This window comes from Zalophus californianus, chromosome 4 (genome assembly GCF_009762305.2).
Source record: "Zalophus californianus isolate mZalCal1 chromosome 4, mZalCal1.pri.v2, whole genome shotgun sequence".
Taxonomy (NCBI): domain Eukaryota; kingdom Metazoa; phylum Chordata; class Mammalia; order Carnivora; family Otariidae; genus Zalophus; species Zalophus californianus.
This window is the reverse complement of record NC_045598.1, coordinates 171,658,888-171,677,184: the sequence shown is the minus strand read 5'-3', so window position 1 is coordinate 171,677,184 and position 18,297 is coordinate 171,658,888. Positions and strand designations below refer to the sequence as shown.

The window sequence follows — 18,297 nt, the reverse complement described above, 5'->3', positions numbered from 1 at the left end:
CAGATACATTTAGTGCCTAATAAGTGAAAGCCATAAATAAATAGTATTATCTCACACACTGTCAACCCAAAAGCCTTACATGAACCCTGCATTCAATAAATATTTGCTGGTTTATTGTCCAAAATAAATCAGATATAAATTCCCTTTATGGATGTACAATCTGAACATGAATTCTTCAGTTGGATGGCTCCTGTGATCCAATATTTTTTGGAGAATGATGGAAACTGAAGGAGTTGCATAAAGACTGAAATCAGGAAACTATCCCAGTTCTTTTCAAGTAAATAAAGGAACTCAATTTGGCCAACTATAGACCAGCCAACTTATTTTTGACTGGGTTAATATATGGTTCAAGACACCAGTGAGGAATATGAACATTTCAATAAATGGAATAAGAAAATAGGAGATTAGTCATCCAGGAACGATTACACAAAGATCAGAATTAGAAATGGAGCTGTCTTCTGGGGTCTAGTCAGAATCACACAAGGTTGTGACTGGAGCGTCACAAGTCAAGTCAGAAAAATCAGGACTCAGTTGTTTCAGGCCGGGGAACAAAAGAGAAACTTTAGAGCTTTGTGAACTTTGGAAGCCAGGTTATAGAGCCATTTACCTGAAGACAGCTTTTCTTTGCTGTATGTGAGCCATGTAGTATAAGTGACAAGAAGAAAAAGCAGGTGAGAAATTGGGCTACAGAACATCTTGCTTATGCTACGCAGATGGAACCTCTTTACTCCTGGATGCTAATAATCAGACAAGTCCAAGTTGGAGTTCAAGCCTTAGATGAACAACGTGAGCTGCGGGAGTCCTTCAAATCCCTAACTTCTAAGGATTCTGTATATATTGCGATCCATGTGAGAACATAGCTAAACGACGATTCCCCACAAACTTATGAAAAATACTTTAAGTTAAAGGAGATGAAGTACTAATGAAAAGGAGGTAGCTAATCAGATGGAGGCAAAATACAGTCTTCTGTTGGGTGATAAGGAAAGTCGAGAACAGTCTCTATTTCACACTGCTGATATGGAGCAGGGGTGGGGGGAGTATTTGTAATTCCTTTTCTGTTCTCCAAAAATGCACATTCTTTGGCTAGTTCAATGATAATGATTGGGTTAATCAGTGCATTTTGAACCGAGGTCATAAAATACAAGGTTGCCCCTCAGCCCTTTTAACGGAGGAAAACAGGAAACCATAGTAAGGATCAGTAGTATTTCTTTTTGCCTCAGTTATACAAGTTTGCATGCATACACATGGACATGCACACTACATCGTGATGCAAAATGTATTTCTTACTGTACATCCTCTGTAAAAGAGTTCAAAAAACTTTTGAAAAATTAGGGGCACCTGGCTGGCTCAGTCAGTGGAGCATGCAACCCTTGATCTCAGGGCTGGGAGTTCAAGCCCTATGGGGGCAGAGAGCATACTGTAAAAATTTTTGAAAAATTATAATAGGGAAACCAGATGGAGCACTTCCTATGAAAAATTCGCCAAGTCAATGGAGTGGTGAATTTCTTTTAGGAAGACTCATGTGAGACACATAGAAGACCCCAAGAAAGTGAGGTTCACTTAAATGCTAGGCCAGAGTACTCAACACCATATTTCTTTTTGCCTTGCTTTTGTAGTTTAGCATTTGTCTAAATACACTCTTGAGTAATAATACTTATTTTTACTTACTACAATATAGTGTCCTTTCAATATTATAGAGAGCATCGTGATAATCATATTTTATATATAGCAACAACAACAACAACAGCCCCACAACCTCTGGTTTTTACTTCTAGTCCTAACATTGGCTGATCTCAAGACTCTTTGGGCTTATCTTCATATGCTCTCTTTTACACAAAATAGGGTGAGGAGAAAAGACGGCTAAAGTGTCTTCAGTTTTAAAATTCTATTGTTTGATTTAGTGGAAAAGTAGATATTTCTCTCTCTCAATACTTCCTGGGTATTTGGACCACAAGATCAAACAAAAAAATCATTGTCTTCCTTACAGCAACAAATCCCAACTGCAATAGGACTGAAATACTTTGCTAGGAACGAAAAGTCCCTTGAGCCTTGACCTATAAACCCTGACCTTAAATGCAAAACCATGACCATCCATTGGTGATCATCTAAAAATCACTTTCCCTCATGTTCAGAGGGCACGTCTCACTTTCTGTCACACTGTCACTCTCCATGTATTTGCAGGACAGGATTTTGCTTTGTCTACTACACTCTTTGGGGATACATGTATATCGACGTACGTAGGTCAGAAAATTATACCACAGAAATTCATATTTCAAAGGCTGTCTGGGCCACTGTTTTAGAATTTCCGGAATATTTTCCTATGGTCGAAGCATTCAATTCCTCTTGCGGAGCAGGGAAGACTCAGTCTGGCAAGAACAAGAATAGGACTTCCAAAAAGAACAAACACAACTTGTGACTTGCTGAGAGTGACTCAGGCACTGGCCCTGTGCCCCCCACGTTACAGGTGATCCATCACCAACACCATCAGAGGATGCCCGGCTGCCAGATCTTCCGAGTGCTGTGAGGGAACCATGCCTTTCTCTACATCGGCTGATTTCATGTCCTGGCACGGGAAAAACCTTCTGAAAGGGAAACCAGGACTGGGTTGCCATGAGAGCAACAACTATTGAGGGAGGACCTATCATGTGCAATGCGGTTCAGAACTGATGCTACTCCTGGCAATCGAGCTGTTCACCTCCCCCCGATGAGTGCTAAAATGCACAGGAAAGACAGTGCATCAAGGGTCCTGGGGATGGAGCCCCTGTGTGGTCTGGGGCAATCAATGAAAACGTCATTCCTCAGACAGAAGTGCAGCTGAGCCTTGCACTAAGAGTAAGAACACACTGGAGACAGGGAAAGCAAAAGACATTTCCAAAGCGGGGAACAAGGCATATGAAAACACAGAGGCAGAAGGGCACGTAGCCTGTTGGCATGGATCAAGAATGACCATAAAGTACTAACTTTGGAATCTGCATGTCACATCTCCAATGTGATAAAAGGAACATATCCTACCCGGCTCACAAAAGTAACAGGATTCACATGGCAAATAGGTAACAGGTTTTCCCCCAGATCCACATTCTAGAACATGGGGTCTTAGAAAATACTTTTAATCAGTTGTCTTATTTCCCATCACTTTCTTTGTGGTTCATATGTAATGCCAATTTCCCACATCTCTTTAATCTAGAGTGGGAGAGCTAGGTCAATTATAGAACTGAATGAAATTCAGTCAAAGTCGTCTTATTGTATTATGCAACACTGCTAAGACGTGCAGGTGAAAACAGAAAAGGCTAAGTAGGATTTCTGTTCTCAAGAAGCTTTGGTAGAAAAGATAAAACATTGGCCCGTGAAACTAATACATAAAATGCTGCCTTATATCATAGGAAAATGAACCACAACCAGTATTTTCATTTGAAGTTCATAGCTGGCATGGTCTACGGAGGCATATGTAAATCAGTTGTCAATAGGACCCATGACTCACCTGAGGGCTGCCACCAACTGTTGCCCACTATGGGCACTGCATAAAAAAAGCATCTGACCTCGGAAGTGAGCTCTCCGCTTACCATGACATATGTGTGATGCCACATCTGTCCAGAGGAGGGCATCATTTTCTAATTCTTCCACCTGGAAGGGGCACCTGTTCTTAATTCCTCCATCTAGAGGGGACACCTTTCTCTCATTAGCTCAAAAGCCTCTGAGAGGTGAGTTGGGGGTCCGGATCCTCTTTTTTCATACGAGTAGATATGGCTCTTGACGAAATACTTTGTAGATTACTCAACTTACTCAATCTTGGGGAAAAATAAATAAGCTGGAGAAGAGATGGGTGGTGTTAATGAACATTCATTATTTTGGACATCATCATTGTATAAGCACCACTGTTTACGCCGTGCTTCACTGCACACCCCTCAGTGGCGTTCCAATGGGAGAGGTGGCTCAGCTTACCTCGTTCTCCCGGGCTCCCTGGCACGCCTGCATTTCCTGGGAAGCCTGGGGTCCCTGGGGGTCCTTGGTCACCAGGGGTTCCAGGTGACCCCGGTCTGCCAGGCTCCCCAGGAGGTCCCTGGATGGTCCGGACTGATGAGGACTGGCTGGGAATCTGGTTGAGGATGGCCGTGTACCTGGCCATGTGACCTGAGACACAAAGGGCAGAGGCATCCTTCAGTGAACTGTCACACGCAGAAAGGGAAGACCAGCGGTGTTATCGGTCAAGGCTCCGAACCATTCCGTTCGACAACCACAAGAGGGAAAAGCACACTCTCTGAAATATGTTGATTTCCAACTTAAAAATGATGACATTTTACTTTGGATGATATTAACAGCTGGACCGTATTCAAGGCGCATCTCAAGTGTTTGGAATTCCACAGCTCACATCAGCACCTCAGTAAACATCATGGGCAGAAGTCGTACATTTGGTTTTTGCCCCCAACATTTATCTGACCCCTAAACCCTCACCCAGCTGCCCCTCTTCTCTAGCAACACCCCTCTCCCGAACTTATTTGTCTTTTTTCCAACCCACAAAGCCTGCTCCACCCTCTTGCTCACAAACCCCCAGACAAGTGTTTTGTTTCAATTTGACTCTTCGTTGCCAAGCTTTTTTTTTGCAGGAACCTTTACTTGGGTCCCAGCTGCAGATACTCCCACTAGCTTTATTTATTTTGTTTTAAATCTGGCTCTCCCTCCTATAATCCCTTAACTCAGTTATGCCTGGAAGAACATATTTTAATAATCAGAAGTATACATTGGTAAAGTGCTTGATATCATAACGTCTCAGTTTTCCGGCAACATCAGAAGATAAGATTTTCCCACATGAGTGAATTTTCTAGATGAAAACCTATCCCTTTTCTAACATTCAGATCTAAAGAACAGTAACCATTCTAGAGGGATTATTTCTAAAATATATTCAATGCCTTCTTAAGCACAGGACCATGACCGCAACTGATGACTCGGAGGCCATCTGTAGGCATGTCCACGATTGTCTGAGTGGGGTCGACATTTCCACATCTGCTTTTCCAGGTTCTTCCTTTATCACTTCTCTAGCTATCATCACTTTGGTCTCACACAGTTTTCCACGTCACCTTTCCTAGAGTAATTCTGCTGATCAGCTCTGGACTAAAATCCAGATAACTGAGCATGTGAGGAATGATATGCTAACTGATGAATCAAGTTCTGAGGAGAAACCGAAGCAATGGAATAAGGAGCCCAGAGGAACCTGAAGTAGCATGTGGGAAGGTGGCTGAGGTGCCAGCAACAGCCCCTGCGTGGGTTGGGTCTTGCTCATAAAGTTGTGTGCAATCTTTTCTATTTCTTCTCTCCCAACTGCATCCACAGACAGGGCCTCCCTATTCTACAGGCTTCTTTCAGCTTCCTTGCATCACTCCCTGCTGGCTTCCATTGCCTCGAAGTCATTCACAAGAATCTGAGAATTCCCGAAGGGGAAAGATGCAATTTTGAACTCTCAATTTTTAGGGCATGTCTTAAATGATCATATATTTATATAAGATTTTTATTCTACAGTGGAATATGACAGCAACTATTGTGAAATCCCCCACATACTGTGGTCAGTGAGTCCTATCTGGATTTAACCACTAGACTTCTTTAAAATAATTCCTTGCCTCTTTACACTGTATACTTGAAATGAGAAACCTACAAAATAATCCAAGGTACAGGTTAGCTTTAGACGTATTCAGTGTTCAATTTAGCTTTTATAATTTATTGTGTTTTTAAAGATCTTGCTTTGGCATTAAACTTAAATAGTTTCATTAAAACTGGTCAATTCTCTCAGATACACACATTTAATTTGGGCAATATAATATAAATGAAAAAGAGTTAAAATATAGGGAGCATTACTGTTATGTCTGAAGATGACAGCTTTGTACATGGTTTGCACAATTTATGTCTTAATGAAAACTCTCCCAAGCTGATGTGCACATTCACTCGATGCCTTCCCAAAGATGAGATCTGGGTTTAGCTACGACAGATGGGATTTAGGAACTAGCCATTATGCCTTTTTGGACACTTATGGGACTCCCCGACATTCCTGGGTTAAAAAAAACGTAACCTTCCAAAGCTAAGACAGCCACTCGGGTAATGAAGGCGGAGTGGTGTGCTACCAGAGTAGGAGACTTGACTACAGAGCTAGGCCAGAGATGGCTGGGTTTGACTATTTCATCTCTACCTGGCCTTAGATCTTTCTGGAATTGAGCAAATTATTGGCAAAGGGCCCATACTAGTAACCCTCTGGTTAGATTACTGAGACAAAATGTCAGTGGGCCTGGGGAAAACGCAAAATGGGTGGGTATGCAAGTGAATGAACACAGACAAGTAACTGGAATACTGTGCTACTGGAAAGTTCAAGTTTAAAATGAAGACATGAGGCACTACATCCGAAACCAATGATGTACTATGTGTTAGCTAATCGACTTTAAATTTAACAAAAAAGAAGAATGAAGCCAAGGACCTTGGGCTAACCAAAAGAAAAGGATAAAAAAAAGCAGGTATTGATTTAAATCTAGTGAGTTGATAGAAATCAACAGTATGGATCATCTTCTTGAAAGTAGCTTCTGATTCCTTAGTCTGACAACTTTCAAGTGCTGAGTACTTGAGGAAAAAAAAAATCTAACCGTTTGAAGACAAGGAAAGAATAAAAGATCTGATCTGGGCAGCTAAGTTAAATCTATGCAGGCCAAAGGAAGGCTCCTGGACAGATGCCACAGAGGAAGCTGGTGTCTGTGACATGGATACAGGACTCGAGGGTGATCTGTAATGACCTCTTACCTGGGTTAGTTATGACCATCTGTAAAGCTTACCTATCTGCACCAAGACAAAGCTTTCATGGTGTTTTCCCGAGTCACTAACTTCTGGGCAAGGCAGATCCCCGTTGGGACAAGGAACAGAGAACGACATTGGAACCATAATGCACTTACTCTGGATGAGCTGTTCGCACACCTGACGTGCCACCGCCCGCACCATGGCTTGAGACTGCAGGTCCCCCTGCGTGAGAAGAAAGCATCCTCTGAGTCTCGGCCACAAGCCCAGCCCCATGGCTGGACTTCCGGCATGCAGATCTGACTCAACCCCCTGCTCCCACCTTGTTGGCTCCCACAGCAGATAGGATTGGCCCCCACGGTGCAGAGAAGGAGGAAGCAATTTGACATTCATGGTGCAAGGTTCCTGGGAACCTTCATTAAATGACAAATCAAGTATTTCTGGTCCCAGATTCTAGAAGAATTTCATAGTTTTGACACAAACCCATATATATTGAATACCTCATTTATGGCTCTTTAGAGCTTACACACTTTAACACTTTCTCAGGCAGTGGCTAATTTCATACTAGCAACAACTCCAAGGAAAAATGTTAAACCCATTTGATAAATGAACAGAGTTAAACACGTTGCCCAAAGGTTCACAGAGGTGACTGGATGGGCCCAAAGTCACGGTTGTTTCTACTACAGGCGACAGCACAATTATATGAGCAGCCGCACAATTTCTCAAAAGAGAGAGAAGGCCCTGGAAATAAACTGATTTAAGTTCCCCAGCCAGTTCCTTGACTCTGCGTCTGCCATTGGCTGCCAATGTCCGCCCATCAGAGAAAACACAAGCCCCTTTCTACTACTTGGCATTTGCATAGAGTTTTTATTTTTCTGAAGCCTTTTGATGTCCATTATATAATTTTGTCATCAGATCCACTTTGGAGTTAGCGGAGTTTGATTCTCTCCATTTTATCCTTAAAGAAAGGGGCCCGAGGTCATCCAGCTGAATGGTAGCAGAGCTGCAACTAGAAACCAGCTCTTCTGGCTTCTAGCCCACGGGGTGTTTTTCCACCTGACAACATGCCCACAGTCCAGTGGGTTGAGGAGAGGGAGGAGAGAGGGAACGGAATAAGAGCGATGAACAGTCACAATAGTAACAGTCAGGATCGTCGACGGTCATCCAGTCTCAGCCTTATGCAATGAAAAGTGTGCAGCCAGTTGTGCCTGGTAAACAGAGCCAGAGGATACTCACTCTTTCTCCGCGCTCTCCCTTGGCTCCAGGGATACCCTGTAAAAAATTTAAATTGTCAAGTTACTTGTAACACTGCCTTCAGCTGGCCATAATGAGAGTGCATCTTTTCTTATTTTATTAAGATGTTTTTCCTAGCTCTAGTGATTCTGCAGCAAAAATCGATACACAACAGGAATAAACAAACAGCAAACAGAAGTAACTCTTTTAAACATTTTACTCCCCCAGCCTTTTAATACGTAGACATAGTATTTTTTCACATGAAATTGAGATCATGCAGCAATACTGCTTTGTGACGTCATATCACCGAATAGGTCATTTATATATTTCCACCCTAAGCACCGCTCCGTGAATCGTACTCTACTGATGCTTCATGATTTATTTTACAAGCCTCTGCTGAATAGCTAAATTGTTTCCATTTTTAAAAGAATATCTCTCAAAGGAAGTAAATGATCTTCCATCCTAAGGGTTCAGGTAAGAGATGAGATTTGTGGATTCCCATAACTCTGCTTTCTGTCTGCGTCACAGCACACAGTTTTTCTCCCCGATAACAGGAACTCATATTAACGTGAATTCTCAACTGAATTATTATTTTGTTGTGTGGCTTAGCTACTCTTTGAGCTGTAAGAAACTGTATTATTACCGTAAAAATTTTTACTGAAAAAATAATGGAGATTTCAAGTGTTTCTATAATGAAATTATACTAATAAGCAAAACATGTGTCTTCAGAGCATTTCATCTTTTTGTTTCAACTCTGAAGCAATGTAATAGATCCACTGAACAACATTTTTATGTGTCTACCAAAAGGATAGCAAATAGCCTTTACAGATGGAATTTACCCACATTGTCAGACGGTTCCCCGTTGTTACAATAAACTCAACAGGTCCCAACCAAGTATCTTCTCCAGAATCTCTATTCCATTAACAGTCACCTAAATTCAAAATTCTCGTTTCACACCATTGGTGTGCAGGTAAATTGGCTTTCTGGAAAAATAAGATGCCCCAGCTTGCAGAGTTTGCTGCTACTGGAGCCATAAATCTATCTACCATGGTTGATTTCAAGCTACAAATGTGCTGTCACTGAAGCCAGAGTTGAGAAAGGAAGAGAAGAAGGTACAAGCAGCTTGAGCCCACCACTGGTTCTGTCTTTTCTCCTCTCTTCCCTTGCATCTCGTATGCCTATTCAACACACACACACACACACACACACACACACACACACACACACACACACACTTTCTTGCATTGCAATCTCTCATAGCCTTCTGTTCCATGACCCAGGTGCTACCCTCACTGTCTTACACCAGGGCATTTGAAACTTCCTTCTAACTGACTTACCTAACTAAGACCCCCCCCCTTCTAGTTCATCCCCCACATAACCACGGGTCCTTCCTCAGATACTACCAGCATACAACTTAGAAGGCTCAGTGACTACTGAGTGACAGCAGCTCTTCCTCTATTCAGAACCACTCAGCGATTCTTAACACCCATGTGACAAAGTTGGTTCTTCAATTCAAAGTCTTTTGTTTTCTAGTTCCAACCTCCCTAACTTCTATTCCTCAGAATTACACTTTCGCATCCCCACAGACCTGATCTACTCAGTGTATGAAAACATTGTGAGAAAAATATTAAAGTATTTATAAACATAAATCTTATAAATTAAATAGCAACAGGAGAAATATTCTAATGCAGTAATTAGTTCCAATATCAGTTATATGACACTGCATTTTTTATTATTGTCCAATGTACTTAGCTACAAGTCAGCTCGTGGATTTCTCTTCTCTTTGTGTAGATGGTAAGATCTCTAAAACTGGAAACCATAACTTATATTACTTTCTATTTCTAAAACCGCCTAGCCTGTTTCCTGCCTAAAAGAGTCACTCAAACATTCAACTAAGTCCAATATTAAATTGAAATAGTCATTATAAATCTAGGGTTGTTGTCTACTTCCTCAGACCTTGAGCTTCCTTTTGTTCTGTCAATAAAGTGAGAGGAAAAATATTAGCTGACTTCAACTAGAAGAATAAATCCACCCTTTAGTGTACCATAATTTCTCAAGATTACAAATGAGATCAATAATCAACAAAACCCAAGAGAATGTTATTGAAAAATATACACAAACTCATACACAGAATAGTACAATTTTAGTGCTGGGCATATAGGTGTTCACTCTAAATTCTTTGAATTTTGTTTGAAATTTTTCATACTAATATTTTGGGGAAAAACAGATGAGATAGGATCTGTAAGCCACTTAAACTCTTCTGAGCTTCTTTGCAGGATCAGGCCATTGAGTTAAATGGTCTCCGGGCTTCCTTACAAGGATAATGTGTTAGGATCTCATAATGTCGTCATTATTTGGAACGGGGTAACACATGGAACAGAATTTATGAAAAATACAAAGCTGGACTTGCCAGGGGAGAATCACCAACTCTACAAGGAAAGCATATCCTCACTATAACCACTCTCAGCGTGTAAGTTCCATAGTCAGTCTGTGTCTAGCTCACAAACTCCTGTTCCGCAGTTCCCAGGATTGTGCTTGGGCCGAGCAAGTGCTCAAAGATATGTTAACTGAATGAATGAATGAATGAATGAATGGCTGAATTTTACTGCAAGTCTGGATGGCAGCTTCATTTTACCTGCCTTGACTGAAAAAAAATGAAGATATTTAAGACATTCTCAGGTGTTCTAGATGATTAGAAAGAGTTGATTCTGTAAAAAGTATCCAAGAGTTGATTCCGTTAAAAAGTATCCAATCTCCTTTATAAAAACTGTTTGCAAAAGTAAGATTTACAAGGCATTCTTCCCTCGCAATTCTTTTGAGATATAGATGTACTGGTGTCTTAGGCTCCACAAGTGGCCAAATCCCTAAAGATGCAGTAATGACCCCTTGTAGGTCTAACTGGAGAAAAGAGCTACTTATGTTATCATGAAATCAACCTTTAGTGGAACCAGCTTTTCAAGCATCAGATGCAAAACAAAACCCAAAAATCAGCAAACAAAAATAAGTAAATATTCTACAATATTAATATATTCAGAAACTACTAGTAAATACAAACAGTTTAACACTGAAGTGCTTTTACCATGTTCCAAGCACTGTTCTTAGTGTATTAACCCATTTAACTCTGTCACAGCCTTATCAGATTAATTCATTTAATTCTTATTATTTAAAGACTCCTATAAAATAATCTAATTCATTCTTTCTAACAACGCTAGGAGATGTTATTTCCACTTTATACATAAGAAAAGTGATTCACAAAGAGGTTAAATAACTCACCCACGATCACACAGTGAGAAAATGGGAACTCTGGAACCAGAACCCAATCAGTTGGGCTCCAGAGCCCGTGATCTCCCCAACAAAGTGTGCTTCTAGCCAAGTGAATGAGAACACTATTTAACAATTCTGCAAGCCAATATCTTCAACTCTGTTTCCTAGCTAAACAATAATGAAAAAGCAATCATGAGTCCCTCCAATCTAACCCTAGCAACTCAGAACTCGGTGTTAATCTGAGTCATTTCTTAAAAACAATTGGTCTCAAATATTTTTATTTCTGAACCAATACACTATTTGACATCTCCATTGCTAGCTATCATTTATTAAATTGGCTTCCTTGAAACTTAGAAAAAGAAATTAGAGGGTGAACCCTAGTGATAAGGAAAAACACACAGCATCAGCCCCTTCTGGTACATAAGAATGGATGTGTTTAATCCGACCTGAAATTCCTCAAACTCGGCCTCACGATGCTGGTTATTAAGTAGCTACAGGACACAGCTAGGCAGTCTCAGTGAAAGATCCATTTAGTAGAATATCTGTACAGCAAAGAGTTATTTTTTATTCCAACATCTCTGACACCTTTCCTTTGATTTTTGCAAAGTAAGACAAAAACAAAATAAAAATTCCTTAGCAAAGGACGGTCCATAACTCCACCAAAGTACGCTTTGAGGGAAAACACATATTCCCTGTGGATGTAGGCAGGAAAAATGGCACATTTTCCTATAATTTTAGGAACCCTTGAAATGTAAAGAAAAGAAACTGCAGAAGCTACATTCATAGATTCACAGAATTTTAATGCTGAGGGAAGAGGAATGATCTCATCATGGCCCAAGTCCGACATATTAAAGATACCTGTTAACACAAATCAAAACATCCTAGCTCGGATGTTAGACCATGGAGAAATAATCTAAGAATAATCTTCTAGTACTCCCCTGCACATCAGCCTAACTGGAATGCAAACATAACTTCATTCTTTCTTTCCTTCTTTTTTTTTTTTTGCAGTGAACGTTTTCATTTACTTTGAATCATAGGTCATTATAAATATTAACAAATAAGACTTAAAAAGGACACCCTATAAGAGCCCTCTATGAAACAGAGCTGGAATCTAGGAACAAAACCTTATGAGTATGAGTATGATGACATTTCTGCCCTTGAGGAATGGATTGTTTCAGTGGAGGGCTGGATGTGGTCTCAGCCTGAGGAGGTGAGGGGGGCCTCACACATGAAGTGCACGGTTTTAAAGAGAGACCAGCCAGAATCTCACCAGGTGGAAAAAGGAGGAGAAAACAGCTCAGACAAATGGAAGGATGTCCCGAAGTCTAAACAAGTGTGAAACGGTATGGCATGTGTTGGGGAGCTCTACATAATTTTAGGTGACTCAACTCCAAAGGAAGAGATGGTAGGAGGTCAGCTGGAAGGTAAAGGAAGGGGCCATCATGAAGGGCCATGTATACCTGGCTGAATATTTGGGACCCATCCCCTGGTTACAGGGATCCAGTGAGGAGACTGAAGCCAGGGAATGACACATCAAAGAGGTACAGGAAGGATCACTCAGCAGCTGGGGAATGGACAAGACCAGGGCAAGAGCAAGGGGGCCACTTAGGGCTTCCTGTGATAAACTCTGAGAAACAAAGAGAGGTCAGAATAAAACTGTGACAGTGGCCATGAAGTAAGAGAAAGAGCTGAAAAATACTAAAATGTATAAAAGATGGGGTGCCTTGTGTTTGCCTTATGTCTTACTACAATCCCCATTAATGCCATCTTCCTGTCTTTGTGGGTGGAAATCACACTCACATTTCAAGATCTAAGTGAAATGCTGCCTTGTTCAGGTGCTATTCTCCCCACCCCATCAACTCAGGTGGGATCTCCCTCTGCATCTCTCTGTCTCTCCCTCTTTGTCTCTCTGTCTCTCAATGGGGCTATGGCAACTTCATGTCTTTCCCTTAAGGTATTTCTCACTTTCTGCCTTTTATTATCCCTACTTATAGAAAAAACATTATTCTCTCTATATTTGCCATGGATGTGGAAAAATATCTTGGTCATCTTTTGTACCCCTAGGAACCCCTCTCCCCCATGTATCTGGTCCATATTGTGGCTACCCGGTACATCGTTTTAAATGAATGAATTGGGAAACTGACATCCTGAGGGCCTAGATAAATTGCTGAAGGGATGTGGCTGCACAGCTAGGTAAGGTCACGGCAGGGCCACATCTAGAACGCAGGCATCCTGACTTCTAATGTGGTGCTCTTTAAATGCTGGAGTGGACCCATCTACCCGTGTTGCTTTCATGCTAACGCATGGCCGCTTCTAACATGTGCTTCATCACCAACTGCTGCACTGCAGGCGAGGCCCTGCCTGTCAGCCTAGACTTAAACCTCAGGTAGGAAATAGGATGGCAGCAGCGGAACCAACACATGCTGCACCCTGGTCAGAGCGCAGGAAAACGCACGTTCCTGGCACCGCCCTAGGAAACACATTGCTATCTTCAGTGGGGCAGTCTGTCTTTCTTGGGTCTCTTTCCTTCCTGCCTTCCTAGACAGACATCCATGGGAAATCAGTCAAGGCCTTAACACCAGGATGCCGAGCCTGCCTTACTGGTCATGCCAGACTGGCAGCCAGCAGGCCTCTGGCTGCTCACGTCCCAGAGCGCTCGGAAGTGTGGGCTGGACAGTTTGGAGAACAGACGGCTTTTGAGAGGATCCCCAAAGCCTACGACTGGGGCAACCTCACCCAGTGCCTGTACACTACATGGTTTCTGTCTCTGATTAAATGCCAGTGGCACAGGGCCCTCATGCCACCAGCAAGGGGCCCTTTCCCGTGGATTTACAATAATTGAAGATAATACTATTAACAAGGGCTTTGTTTCTGGGACAAAGTTTATTGGCATTTCGGTGTGCCCCATATTTAGAGTCTATTCGAGAGCTACAACCGGCCAGGTGGATGAACAGGGTGGGGTTCTACTTACCTAATGTGTTCTGCACCCCTCATGCACCCCATTTTCTTCCCCTAGGACCTCCCAGCCAGCTCTCCTTTCCCATTCCATTCCTCGTGGCTCAGGATCAACCCAGCTTGGGGTAAGGGAAATTAGTTCTAGGAGGTGTCGGCAACAAGAGTGCGAGGAACGAAAAGGGCGGCTCAGGCACACATACATTAGATCATATTAAAGCAGCTTTTGTTTTTTCTCATTTCACTTCCGGAGGCCTCAAAACTTTTGATGTCCTAAAATCTCTCATGGCTTTCTGAGAAACAGGTTGTGTATGCATGGTCTCTGACACTTCTTTAACCAGCCCCCTCCTCCCCCCATGGCTCTCGGAGCCCTGTTGAAATATTCTGGAACTCTTGCTCCCAGGAGCACATTTTGGGAAGTTGACCGAAGCCTGGTAGCAGAGATGAGGTTTTCAAATCACTTTTCTGGTGAGAAATAGCCTTGGGCCAAATGCATAGAGAAGTTTGCAGTAAAAGAATGGTAGAGACAGGAGTGAGTGAGTGTGTGTGTGCGTGTGTGCGTGTGTGTTTGCATATGATCACATGTGTGAGTGTAGAGTATGTTTCCATGTGCATGACCATTCTCAGTAATATGATTGTGGATTTAAAAAAAAAAGACGTGTGAAGATAAAGCAATAAAATCTTTTTCTGTGACCCATTATCAGCTGGATTTAAAAAGAGGAGATATAATAGTATTTTGAACAAGGCCATTGTTTTTGGAATGAGTATACTGCTTTGTAAAGTGACTGCTAAGGAGAGCATTCACTCGGGTGTGCAAATAGGGACATGCTGGCTAAAATCTGGAGGCATTTTTTATGTTCCTATCTTGGGAAAGGACTCTGAGGTGAAATTTTATTGAAATGAGTTTTGAGAATAAAAAGTAATGTGGCAAGAGGGAAAGAGGTGTCTTTCCAAATGAGAACCGATGTTTCTGTTATGTTTTGTTCACTGTGGTAGGCAGAAAAAGCAGCCCCCACCCCAGAGAGTCCATGCCCTCATCCCCAGAACCTGTGAGTATATTACCTTATGTGGCAAAAGGGACTTTGCAAGTGTGACTTAGTCAAGCATCTCGAGGTTATCTAGGGACACTATTGAGGATTACCCAGTGGCCCAGATACAATCATATAGGTCCTTAAAGCAAAGAACCTTTCTGGACTGGCTCAGAGGGAAATGTGATTATTGAAACACTGCTGGCTTTGAAGATGGAAGTGGGCCATGAGCCAAGGAATGTGGGAAGTCTTTGGATGCTAGAGAAGACAAGGAAATAGATTCTCTCCTAGAAGCTCCAGAAAGGAAATGCCAACACCTTGATTTTAACCCAGTGAGACTGTGTCAGACTTCTGATCTACAGAACTGTAAGTTAATACATTTGTGTAGTTTTGAGCCACTGAGACTGTAGGAATGTGTATGGCAGCCATAGAAATTTCTCTCATTAACCTCTCCTACCCTCACGCTTCAGATTGCACTCTTCCACAAATTCTTCACCTGTTTGCAGTCATACATACACTTACACATCTCCCGTTACTTTAGTGTGTGGATACAGGCTCAGTATATCACAGATAATGTCAGAATGCTGACTAATACCTACACCTAGAAGAAACAACTTGAAAGTCACAGAAGACAACAGATGTCTTTGGAGGCCATTTAATGCAACCACCTTAACTTACACATGAGGAAACCAACCCAGATGTGCTCATTTCTTTCTCCCCCATCCTATCTCTACCCCTCCTATTGATCACACTTGAACACCCAAAGAGATGAGAAGCACAAAAATGGGAGATAATTAGTTTCATTCACTGGCTTTCACTTAAATTTATTTGCTTATGTGTGAGTGTGTGTTTGATGGGAAATCCTGTCTTTCTTGTAGAACTTAGAAAGAAAAAATCTATTCCCATCCTTACTCATCCTTGAATTTCTCAACTTTGTATTTTTTTTTTTTTTGCCCAGGAGACAGGCCTAATTAACACATAGCTTTTATGCCCAATCTCTGTAAAGATGACATTGAATTTACTTAGACGAATACAGAATAGCAAACAATGGAAATATAATATGTAAACAGAATCATAGCTGATTGTTCCCTATTGGGGTCATTTGTCTCTAGCCATGATACATGTACAGCCTGATCTCAATCTTTCCCCCAGGAGTTTCTCTGGTTTCCTTTATGGATGCCACAGAGTCCAGTAAGGAATAAACATTTTTGTTCAACAGAGATGCTGGTAAATTTAAACACCCAATTAAGCGAAAGATGACTGGCTACTGATGTAATACTCACAGGTGGCCCCAGGGCACCTTGAGGTCCCATGCTTCCTGTGATCCCTGGGACTCCAGGGGCTCCAGGAATGCCCTAAATAGAGAGACAGGAAAATGGAGCAAACGTGAGTACTCATACATTCTCATCAAAGACAGCCAGCTCTCAAGAAGAAGTAACAAACACACGCAGTGATCACTTCCCTCCCTCTCAACACCAAGACTTCAGGATCCATTGCTCATTCCTTTTCCCAACTACCAAAAAAGCAGGGGAGACATTTTTTAGTAGTCATGTTATCAGTCAGGTGCAGTTCTTTTAAATTCAAGCCTTACCTATGTTCAATAAAAACTAGATCAATGCAGGGGATCATATGGACAGAGTGGCTCTGATAGAATGATCAAGCCACATGGATATAGTAGGGAGAACACTGCACCAAAGAGTGAGTTGTTACCCTAGAGCAAAAATGGCTGCCCAGGTGAAAAGTTGAGCAAAAGAAAATTTCTCAAAAGAAATGAAATGCTTTAAATCCTAGTAGTTTGTGGAAATACTTACAATTGGCCCTGGTGGTCCTGGAGGGCCAGAGGATCCATCCTTTCCAGGAAAGCCCTGGAGAAAAGAAACACAATGTGTCAACTATGCATTTGCTTTATATGGTTTTCAGAACAGATGTGCCTAATCCCATTTAATATTTGGGGGGCAAGTCCTGTGGCTTGCTCTGGACTTCTAAGGATTCACTGCTTTTAAAACCTTCATGAGAACTGTTCTTGGCAAGACTTTTGTGTCTGTTGGCTCTATGAAATTGTCCAGCACAAGAATTTTAGGTCTAAGACATGCCACTTACAAACTAAACAGGAACTTGTTTCCAGAAAGTGCTTTTTTTTTTTTTTTTCTCCATTAAACCAAGCATAGCAAATGAAAAAGGAGATGAAGTCTTGGTAATTAATCAGACAAAAAGACAAAAAGATGAGTTAGTCTTTCATGACCTGGAGTCAGCAAGAGTTTGGGGCAAGTACTACCTATCAAAGAAACCTACATTACAAATTACTACAAGATCTGAAACTGCAACTCTTCAGGAGCAGCCTGCAGGAGACTACGGGTTGGGGGGGGGGGTTCCTTTTGCAATGATACAGCTTTGACTGCTGGGCAAGCTTGTTCAAATTGTGTCATCGCCGGCTTACAAATGAGTAGATGTTGGCTTCCCATTCCATGTTGGAAGAGTTTAAGGCAGAAAGCAAATTATGTTCTTTTTAAAAATATCTTCCTAAATTATTCAATGTGGGTATGTATGTGTTAGTTTTATGTGAAAAAATATAACAGCTGGAATGAGCTACTCTTAAATGGTTGTAGTTCTTAATTGTGGATGCCGGTCTCTTAACTAACAATGTAGTTAAAAACATGAATGAGGTTCTTCAATTTGAATTTTATAGGAAGTTAATAAAATATGGATCAAAACATCATCTTCTACTCCATGGAGAAGTGAACTTTTTGTCTTGAGATTTGTCTTTTTTTGGAATAACCCACTTCCATCTCAAACCAAATCAAACCAAGTCAAACCAACCCCTCTTTGCTCACTCGCTGCCTCCCCCAACTCCCTTTCTGAAACTCATGACAGTTTTCCAGTGAGCTGTTTTTCCACTTGTCTTGTCCATGAAAATCATCTTCTTATGGCTCCCCCTCCACATTCACATTATGTCCCCCTACCTCAAGGTGTCAAATAAAAGAGTAAAAATGAGGCTGGAAGAAGGGAAATGGTGTGTGAACAGGGAGAAAGGAACATAAGGGGGCATGAAGAGAGGGGC

The 18,297-nt window shown here is 41.6% G+C and overlaps 1 protein-coding gene across 5 annotated transcripts in view; it reads right to left on the bottom strand.

The window, feature by feature from the left end:
• Positions 1-18,297, bottom strand: part of COL14A1 (collagen type XIV alpha 1 chain) — a 212,549-nt gene that overhangs the window by 18,416 nt on the left and 175,836 nt on the right. For all 5 annotated transcript variants that reach the window (XM_027624793.2, XM_027624808.2, XM_027624828.2 and 2 more), the window contains 5 exons: positions 17,051-17,104; positions 16,523-16,594; positions 7,999-8,034; positions 6,921-6,987; positions 3,940-4,128 (listed from right to left, as the gene is read on the bottom strand). In XM_027624793.2, the coding sequence (XP_027480594.1) occupies positions 3,940-4,128; positions 6,921-6,987; positions 7,999-8,034; positions 16,523-16,594; positions 17,051-17,104 (418 nt within the window). The remainder of the gene's footprint in view (positions 1-3,939; positions 4,129-6,920; positions 6,988-7,998; positions 8,035-16,522; positions 16,595-17,050; positions 17,105-18,297) is intronic.